This window comes from Mus pahari, chromosome 4 (genome assembly GCF_900095145.1).
Source record: "Mus pahari chromosome 4, PAHARI_EIJ_v1.1, whole genome shotgun sequence".
In the NCBI taxonomy this organism is placed as follows: Eukaryota; Metazoa; Chordata; class Mammalia; order Rodentia; family Muridae; genus Mus; species Mus pahari.
In genome coordinates, this window is record NC_034593.1 from 58438104 (window position 1) to 58448955 (window position 10852).

A 10852-nucleotide genomic window follows, 5' to 3' on the forward strand; every position below is an offset into this window, starting at 1 on the left:
AAAAAAAAAAAAAAAAAAGAAACACTTCAAGTAAAGCAAAGGAACACTGTTGGGGTCTTACAAGTTCACAAGGTTTTTTATTTTTGCAGAACTCCAGAGATGGAGCAGATTTTTAAAGACTTACTTATATTATCTGTATATATGCTTTTGGCCTCTAATTATTTTGCTCACATTAATGAATAATAATGATTCAAACTTTAAAAACATTCTTTGGCAGATGAATCCAATTTTCCGGTCTTATATGTAAATATAATCAAATAGTGACCTTAGGCCAAGTTTACTTACAGGTACATAATTTCCAGTGACTGGTAACTCGGCCAATCCAATAACAAGAATGCCATGACTGAAAAAATGAGTCAACCTCAGTAAGACCTGAGATGTGACAAGTGTCTTTTCACAGAGATGATGCTAGATTTGTACACAGCCACTCTCCCATTGTTGCTGATCCCCAGGGTGACTGAGGTCAGGGTTAAGAAGGCTCATTGTGACCTTGAGTCACACTGGTTTTTAGCAGTTTTGTGACCAGTGAGACTTCTATTCTCTTATCAGCATTGAGGTATCAGGTTGAAGCATATGACACTGATTTTTTTTTTTTTTTTTAGATCAAAACAGTTGAACATTTTGCATTTTCTGTTTTCCTCATCTGAACCAACCTAAAATGTCCAGAGAGTTTCCTTAAGGAGTTTTTTCCACTTGTTTTCACAGTGTGGGTTTTGTGTAGCACTTCAGAGTGTTTACTGTTTGTTGTTGCTTCCTACTGTTTGTCTCTTTAATTAAATGTTGCAGAAAGTATTCCTTTGTTGTTTGCCTCTTCTCTTCTTTGTCTCTTGATTATTTTGCATGATTTATTCGGAAAGGGCAAATGTCTCTTTTAGGCTAACAACACACTTGACATTAACATAGTTTCTCAGCCTGAATCTCCAGTAAGTTTCTAAGGAAAGGGATGTAAGCCACTTGTGCTGATGACCTTATGAAACAGTGAACGCATGCCCCTTAGAGGATGGGTGGTGTCTTCCGAATAGCTCACATGGTCTTTGAAATAGCAGCAGCGTCCTAGCCAAAATATTTTGTTGGTAGATGTATTTCCAGGCAGTCAAATAAATATTTTATCCCTTACACATGTCCCTGTACAGGAATTTCCCAGGAAATTACTACAATATGAATGAATTCCAAAATGTCAACTTAAAAAATACACACTAAGTTCCAGGTTCTTCCTGATAAGAAATATCACCATTAAAAGTAAATATGCCTTTTTCCCGTTTTTTCTCAGATACTGGATTCACTCACCATTGGGAAAAGAAATCCCAAGTCAGTTAGTTTTGTCTAAAACCAATTTTAACTCCTCTACCAATTCTTTGTAACTGGGCCTTAAAGTAGTTCTATAGGTTTTCTTCAATATTGTAACATGATTAAAACTCATTACACAGTAAACATATTGTATTTTAAGTGAAATTTCACACACACACACACACACACACACACACACACACACACACACACACACACACACACAGATTGTTCTAGTAAGTGAAATATGTTTAACTCTCTTTAATAAAGATTCCCCTTTTGGTGCTCTGAAACTCATGTATCCTTAACATTAACCTCTTGAACCTGTGTTCATAGATTATTAGCAAAATAGCAGTTATAAAGAGGCCACCCAGATTGTACTTCACTAATCTAGGCATCCCTACAGCCTAAGATTCTTTACTCTATAGAACATATTTAAATGCACGCAATACCACTTTCATTTTTACCATTAGAAATGAAATTTAGGAAGGCCAATAAGACTACTACAGGCATTGAGAGTGTCTGGCTCTGCACAGACATGGCAGATAACTGCATTTGTTATACATGGACCTCCTCTTCTTTGGCTTAGTAGAACATATTCTATCTTCCTATCAGAAGGGGGAAAAAAGGATGGAAAGTAGAGTATGAGGAAGTGCACCCCCAGGGGTTCCCCACCTTTCTGCTGCTCCTTTCTGGGCTGAACTGCCTTTCTTTTTTTTTTTTTCCCCCCCTGTGGGAAGCTGGCATGTTGAGACCTCAATTTGATTCTCAAGGGAAGGTATCTTAGCTTGTCAAAAGACCCTCACTCACAAAGATCACAGAGACCACCATTGTTGCAAAACGCATGAGGATTTTACTTATCCAACATGTTGGGGAACCCCCTCTCAGCACGCAGGCCAGAGGAGAGACCCAGAACAAAGAAAGAAAACACTTCATATACCTTTGTAAGGGCTGGATATCAGTACCAGGGTGGTTTGGCTTATTTTAATTGGTGTAGCCAATAACCATTTTAGACATTGGTTGGTTTGTATAGGGTGACTCTCATTTTTGTCTGTCCTTGTGGTTTTTAGTGTGAGATGGGGCAGGGAAATTGTTAATCTTGTTCTGGCAGCTGTACACTTACTCATTTTGACCATTAAAACTATGTTTCTATATTTGTTTAGTCAGCCAGTTCTGTACTTGGCCTGCTAATACAGTTTGGAAAGTCCTTTTGAAGGGGGAAGGTACTGGGTAGTCTTGAATTTATTTTGGATATTACATCTGTTGTCTGAGGATTGCCAAGAAAAGCTCTGAGAGCCACACAGTGCCTTCAAGCCACCCATGCCAGTTCAGTCTATGATCAGCTCTGGTGCTCTGGTGGTGTTGTACTTGTGTCTCAAACATCCCCAGAGCCAGGGTAAAGACAGAAAATGTAGGAGAGTGCCAGGGGATTCATTGATTGATATAAATTACATTTAAGAGATTAAATTAATGCAAAATACCTGTGATGACCAAAATGTCAAAATTATAATTAGAGAAAGCTTCAATATACTCAGAGATGATTTCTTTGGACCAAGGATCCTGTGGCAAGACTCTATGACTGATCCTGCCATGACTTCAATTTGGCTGTGTCTTTTGCACCACTTTAAGCCATGTTCCTGTGGCAGGTCATGCCTCTAACTGTCTTTACTTTGTCCTTTGTGTCTCCCTCTCTGGCTAGCTTTTTTATCTGTGCCACCTCCTGGCATGGCTTACTATATTCCTCTTGTCGTCTAGTCTCTGGGGAATCAGAGATAGTGTTGGGTACTCAGATCTTGGGGCCAGAGCAGGACATGAGAGAACAGTCTCTCATAGAGAAATGCATGGCTTACGTTTGATTACATGGATGGAAGCATTCTCTGAACGCCCGTACCCTAGAGCCTGCTTCCAGGCCACTGTTTTCCTTTTTGTAGATTGGGAGTGGAAATTGGTCAGCAAAATCAGGAGACTTAGAAACATCTAAGTGGAATCAAAACGACAAAACTCAAGATAGGACTCACCTTTCCTCATGGAGGAGCAATCAAGATAATAGACGGAGTTTTCAAATGATCTATTTTGCAAAATGTCATAAAAGGGTATAAGCATTTAGATGTTTTCAGGGTTTGTCATTGTCACTGGTATTTCTCGAAGTTCAAAGCACTTACCTTCAATGGTGCACTGGTCCGGGACTGGGACCTTTTTTGTGATTTCCAAGGCATATGCCTTCACTTTGCTGAGGTTTTCCCTTAAATGCAAGTAGAGCTTATCTTGGTATTCAACAGGACTTGTAGCTGCCTCTGGAATTTCTTCTTGGATGTTTTCTTTAAAAGTTTCGGGCATATTCTCTGGTTCAATGTGTATAATACTTGGGTGTGAAGCTGAAGAATTTCTCAGCGGTGATCCATGGGTGTCTGTCTTAAAGGGAAACTTGCCAATTCCATGGCTGAGTGGGTCTACTTGTGAAAGAGAGATGCTGGGATGCATTCCGGCTTTTTCTTCAATTTCGTTATCTTCCACACTCACACCGTTTGTGAGCACAGTATTCAAAGCCAGACTTCTGGACCTGTAAGGAAAAGTTAGAAGAGTTAAAGAAGCTCTCGTTTCCTGGCAAGGATAAGCAGTCCCACTAGGACAAAAATTTGCTTCCTCCATACTGAGACACTATTAATAGATGGGATAAACCAAAGGCCACCAAACTTCCCGATACTTTGCATAGCTGCATAGCACTTTGAAAATAGAGGCTGGAGTTGTAGTTCACTGGCACAGGACATGCTGGATATGCATAAGGCCCTGGGTTTTATCTTCACCAAGAAATAAAGAAAGAAGAGAATGCCTTCAAATGAAGATTTAAATCAGTTTTCTAGCAAAGTTTACTATAAAACAGTAGATATAGAAGTTTTTATATTTTATTACTTTTATGTAATTATTCACTAAAATGCATTATTACTATTTTCAGATCATTTACACTAAAGTGTCAGAGATGCAACTGACAGCCATTTTGAAATAGCATTATTTTAAAAAATGTTTTAAAAACAAAACCTTCAGCTTCTATCCCCCAAATCAATGGTTCTCACTCTGTGGCTTGTGGGGGCTGAATATCAGATATTTACATTATGGTTAATAATAACAATGACTAAGTAACATTATGTTTTAGGATCGCCACACCATGGGAAACTGTATTAAAGGGTCTCAGTTCTAGGAAGATTGAGAACCACTACTCGAAGTAAAAAGTAAGGCTATTTGAACAATGAGAACACTGTATGTAATATTTAATTCATTAAAGAATAGAACTTTGGGTAGCTGTGGGATAAAAAACAATCCATAAAAGACCCCAAAGCACCATGACCACAGAAACAATAGCAAATAAAACCTCATACTTCAAAATGACGACTGAACAAAAGTGATACCTGCTAAATCTAATGCTTTTTCGTTCTTCCTTAGAGATGTGGTCTAAGCTGTATCTCCGGCCAGAGCCCGGGGTAGTGCTCTCAGCATTTATTTTGTCTTCAAAGGCTTGGATTTTAACTTGGAGTTTTTCATGGTCTTCACTTTCAGGCTCCATGGTCTTGAGTTCTCTCAGTTTCTCAGGAATGCTAATTTCAGTGCTGGTTTTTCTCCTAAAAAGACCAGAGGTGGGGGCATGAGCTTCTTGCCATCTGTACCCTTTGGAGCAGAGAGACTTTATTACACCACCCTTCATCTGGAAATGAAACTGTGCTGGATAACTTTCTTATCTGTTGTATCGCAAACCTTTACTGACTATCGTGGACACGAGCCTTTGATACTGCTCCTATACGGCTTGTTGTGCCAGAAGGTTAGAAACACTGGTGATCTTGCCAACTCGGCTTTAGAAGTGTTTTCTGGGGGTTTTGAGAATAAAAGGAGTTTGTCTTCACATTTATCACAACCCTTAAAAAAAAAAAACTCATCAAAAGTAAGGCAAAAATCATGCCATGCATCTTGTTGGAGCTTTACATGTGCTGATATATCTGCTGATAGAAGTTGTTGATGGTTTCTCCAAACTTGTGGCTCTGTTAACTTTAGACCAGTCACTGTAAATCTTTCTCTTTCAGAGTGAAGAATGTCTTACTAATTTTAAGATATGGGAGAAAGGAGGTTTTTGTTTTTTTAAAAAATAAATTATATTAGTAGTTCTTTCTATATATATTTAAGATTTATTTGTATTTTTATTTATGTGTATATGTGTATGTCGTGTGTGTGTGTGTGTGTGTGTGTGTGTGTGTGTGTGTGTGTGTGTGCTGCCTGTGGAGGCCAGAAGAGGGAGTAAGACTCCTCACAGTTAAAGATGCAAGTGGTTCTGAGCTGCCCAACTTGAGTGTTGGAAACCCAACTCAGGTCTTCAGAAAAACCCCTGAACCATTTCTCTAGATATATTTTATAAGACTTTATGAAGCACTTTGGGGGTCATTAAGCTTTCTCTTATAAGGCAGAAGTAAAACATGTGGTATTATTTGAGGCTCCCTGAGAGCCAAGTGTTCCCTAGGCAGTTAAGAACTGCAGATAAACTATAGAAAAAACCCAACTCTTTGACACTCACTGAACTGGACAAAGACGACAGGAGGCAGAATATATTTCTATCTCTTGTCTGTAGTCTAATATTAAACTGATCTATAGTACTTTAATTTTTGAAAACTGTTTCTTTATTTTGTTATATGTGTTTGCATCTAAGTGTATGTATTTGTACCACAGCAGGAGCCCACAGCTGTCAGAAGAGGGCATTGGATCCTCTGGAACTAAAGTTATAGGCCACTGTGAGGCACTGTGTAGGTGCTGGGACTGAACCTGGGTCCTCTGTAAGAACAGTAAGTTCTCTTAACTGGTCATCCATCTTTCCAGCTTGAGTTACTTTGTTATTTAACAATCATTATTGATTAATACCTGTTACAATCAATTCATATACTCACCAGGGTAAAATCAGATGTTTTTAGTCTCCACACTTCTGACATATAATATGTATCATTTTCTCATATGCACCAGTTCACCACCACTACCTGGGCGTCCTGCAGTTCTGTACAATTGCAGCACTAACTATCTGGATTTGGCATCAGTTTGCACAGATTTTCATGCTTTGATGATCAGTTTCAAGTATGGGATCCCTGGCCAATAACACTGTGAGTAACTTGGGAACAGAGTCAGAGGGTTCCCGAGTATACACCTCTTCTCCAAGGTTCAAGAATTCACCAAAGGAGACTTTAGGCTCAAGAGACTCTAAAAGGCTCAAGACTTTTAGTTACGAGTTATCCTCAGATGCCCTCTGACTCCAAGAGGAGCATGTCCTCTAGATCAGGGTGGCCAGTAAAATACAAAACATCAGGTCAAATAAGAATTTCAGATAAACACCAAATATTCTAAAGTTGTATGTATTATTAAAATATTGAGCACATTAAACATTCATGTATATTATAAAATGAAAGCATTTTATATTTTTAATGTTTTATGCCATATTTATATATACATATATTTATTATTTATTAGTACTCATGTATATTTTAGTACATCGTCACTAAAATGTATTTCATTATACTAAATTGATTCTCCCAAAGACCCTAAAAATGTTTTTATCTGAAATTCAACTAGATGCCCTATACTTTTTAAAAATTATAGCTGGCTACCTGGCCACTTGGCTCCACTGCTTTGCTTCCTCATGCATTCATGTACAGGGCAAGTGTAGCAACTGGGGAAAGTTTGTGGACTAAGAGAGCTGGGAATGCCTGGGGTCTGAAGCTAGGCAGTCTGCATCAGCTTGGGTCTACGGGATAGCCACGAGATGCTGGCAGGCCCTCCTGACTCATCCCAGGCAGAGGGAAGCAGAGCGTTATCCATTAATGTCAAGTGTGAAGAGTGTCAGAGAGTGAGCATGGGAGCCAAAGTCCCCCCACCTCTGCCATCTTCACATCTTGTCACCCAGCTTAGAGGGAGCACAGCAAGGACCTTGGAAGGCAGTAATTGCAAGTCAGGAATCAATAATGAAATCTCTGCTGGAAGAAACGGTTTCCATGCATGAGCTTGATGAGCATTGCCAGTGGGCAGAGCTATGGCAACATAGACTTCACTACACACAATTTCCCTTGTTTGGGAGTTTTCAGACTTTGAGTGCACACGAATTAAGGAACAGGGGGACGGTGAATGGCCATAACTCTGCCAAAGCCTTAAGATGGGTTAAAGAGAACTTTTTGTCACCTGCCATGGACATGCCCAACTTGACCGTGGAGCAGGTTTTGGTGTTAGTAGGGTAGAAGCCAGGAAACAGTAGCTAGAAGGCTTGGGCTTAACTTATCATTTCTTGCTCCTTAACTTGCTCTTTCTTTTAAAATACAGTATAAAAAGAGGGAGACAAAACTGTCTTAAAAAAACAACACCCCATTCCAGATAAGCAGAGCGCCCCCCCCCCCCGCGCGCCTTCCTTCAAGAACAGAAAACTTATAAACATGACTATTGAGAGGTATGGCAGGCCACTCATCCTGTGGTGTTTTCTGGGATGGGGCAAATGGTCTGGTCTCTTGTAGGGAGTTGCTATTTCTTTTCCATTTGTCACTTTTAACTCCAGAGGTTTTTTTCCAGTACGCTTTACCAGGATTCTGTAGTTCTTTAAATATTAACTTGGCCTTAACTCAAGAAGTCACATTACAAGGAGCTCAGATGACTGCCTGAATAGTTTCTGGTCTTTGCTGCCAAAGTATAAAGTCTTTAGAAGTGTGTCTAGGGATACCTGGGGGAGGCCTAATTGCCTCCCTCTTGTGTACACTGGGACTCTCCTTAGAAACAAATTGGCTCTCAGGCAGCTTGCTCTGAGCTGGGTGATGAGATTATAAGCTGGTAGGAGCAGAGAGATGGGCAAGCTCTGTGCCTGGGTTCTTAAACCAAAGAAAAATATTAGTTCATGTGTGATGATCTTGGCTTTCCATCCCATGTCCAGGACATACTTTTCCGCGGTTAAGCTTGTAAGAGAGGAAGGAGAACCCAATGGACTAAATCCACACTAGTGTCCCATTGCCTGTTGAGGATCTTCAATGCTGAATGCTGCCAGAGTATAAAAAGGCAGAGGTGCCGCTGGGTCCTGGGAAGCCTGTTCTGTGGGTTGAAGTGGAGCCATGAAAAGGCTCAGTTATGTGGGGATTATAATGTGGTCATGTCCACAGTTCAGTTTCACCGAAATGAAATGCTGCTACAGTTGATCTGATTTGCATTAGATCTTTATGTGTGTGGGGGTGGGGGGTAGGGTGGTATGGGGGTGGGGGGTGTGAGAGTGGAGGAACTATTGATTTTGAGCAATTGTAGACAGATAATAAGAGAGAATTCCTTGCAATCAGAAGAAAAATATTAAGCTCCAAATATAAGGACATGGTCTCCTTAATACACATTCTCAGTCACTTATACACTCTTAGACTTTTGCTCAATCTGGGAGAAATAGGAAAATAAGGAATCTGGAGAAAGCACAAGACCCTTACACATCCTCTTCAAGTGCGATCCACAGATCAGGAACCCCAAGTCCTTGGAGTTCATGGGAATCACAGACTCCTCCCCAGATCCACAACATCAGAAAGAACACTGACTAATCCTAATGTGCATGTTTATCAACCAACCCCACATTATCTTCCAGGCATTCAGATCGGAGCAGCATGGATCCATCCTGGAAAGAACAGAATCGGAAGTGGACACGGCAGAAGCAGCGAGTGCTCATTAAGGCAATATGCGTGCCATTCGGAGTTGATAGGATTTACTGTATTTGAACCGTTTAGGGTCTCCATAAATTCCAGGGTGAAGGTACTATTTTAGCTTTCACTGCCAACAGATACTGGTACAGATACACTCTAAATTTGTGGTCAAGATTCTGGAGCTGAAAGCGGGCATGTGGAGAACTGTTGCCCCCACCAGCACAGAAGGTGGCCCCAGTCTGTCACATGGCTGTCTGAATGTGGTACAAAGTTATGAAACTCCAAAGGAGTGCAACCACGTCACTACAGCACTGAGTCTGGATGGAGCTATGGAGGTAGGGTACCAGTCTTTTGTCTAAACTGTTATCCCTTAGAGCAGGTAAGGGACTGACAATGAACTGTCAGCTGGGAAGACATCATCAGTGTCCAGCCTGTAACACTCTAAGAACAAGAAAAATGTTTAATACTTTCTTCTTGGTGTGCCTCAGTCATAACATATGTGGTAGAAGCACAATGTTTTACTTTCTGTGGCTGTGGTCAAATACTGACAAGAGACAACTAAAGAAAGAGAAGAGTTTATTTTGGCTTGAAGATTGTGGGGAAGATTGTCTATCGTGGCTTTGAAGGCATGGTGGCAGGAACTGAGGGCAGCTGGTTATACTGCATACTCAGGAAACAGACAGTAACCAGCCACTGGGGTGACTGGGTAGAGAGTCTTGGGGCCTGCCCCAGGGATATACTTCCTCTAGGGAGGCTCCACTTCCTAAAGGTTCCACAGACTTCCCAAACAGCGCCACGGGGTGCTAAACGCAGGGGCCTTCAGCGATCTAAATCATAGCAAATATTTGCCCAGCATTGGAGGAATGTCATTAGTTGAGAATATGTCAGTGGCTGGGCTAGGGTGAAAACACCACACAGTCTTAGGGCTCAGCTTCTGGCTCATTTAAGGGCTTAGCACTTACCTATGGAAAAGTTTAGCCAATAGACTTACCTTGCCAGCTTAAAAGAAAAAAAAAGGTTTACTTTCACCTTATGATAAATATAAGTGCTGTTAAGAACTGGTTTTGTCACAGTGTAACCTGTTCCCCATGGCTGAAAAAGTCTGTGTGTGTGTGTGTGTGTGTGTGTGTGTGTGTGTATTTTTCTTTACCCAGTAAGTCTTTTATCTTGGGGTTCCCCTCAGATTGGTGTCAGTAGCTTCATTTAATATCCATCACAGTGCTTTTCAAACTGCTTGTGGCTAACACATGTCTGTCGTTTTTTATTTTCATGTAATGGGTAAACTAAGCTTGTAGTGTCTATTGACCATGTGCTTGCCTGATGAGGTAATGCCGTGTTGCTGCACACGCTACAGTTTCTGGACTAACTGTGCTGTGTTTTGATAAGAGAGAGTTTGCAAGTAAGCAATTGTCTGTGGGCCACATCCCCAGCAGCTCTGAGTCTTCTAAAGTCACCTACCCTAATGTTCACCTCGCACAGGCTGCCAATGCTAATACTGAATGTTTATCCATAGGCTCTGATGTTCTGAGTCTCCATATTTGTGCCCTTTAACTCTGGTTTTGTTTTAGGACCACTCAGTTACATCAAATAGAAAATTCAAGAAACATATTAAACTGGGCATCATTCTGAGTAGTAGGATGAATTTTTATACCATCTTGTTCTCTTTCACCCAGGGCAAGTGTCATCTTTTTGCCCAGAATACCCATGACTATTTGTAATATAGACTGTAATACCCCCTTTTAGTTATCATATTCATTGTAAAATGATTGTATTTAAGTAACTCTTTTTTTTTTTTAACCTGATAAAGCACAAGAATAGGGCCAGGCGATGGTGGCACATGCCTTTAATCCCAGCACTTGGGAGGCAGAGGCAGGCAGATTTCTGAGTTTGAG

At 40.6% G+C, this 10852-nt stretch overlaps 1 protein-coding gene across 3 annotated transcripts in view; it reads right to left on the reverse strand.

Moving 5' to 3' along the window:
* The window catches only part of Veph1 (ventricular zone expressed PH domain containing 1), a 209571-nt gene that overhangs the window by 84029 nt on the left and 114690 nt on the right, over window positions 1-10852 (reverse strand). For all 3 annotated transcript variants that reach the window (XM_021195529.2, XM_029537562.1, XM_029537563.1), the window contains exons 8-9: window positions 4692-4901; window positions 3450-3847 (exon numbers count right to left, since the gene is read on the reverse strand). In XM_021195529.2, the coding sequence (XP_021051188.1) occupies window positions 3450-3847; window positions 4692-4901 (608 nt within the window). The remainder of the gene's footprint in view (window positions 1-3449; window positions 3848-4691; window positions 4902-10852) is intronic.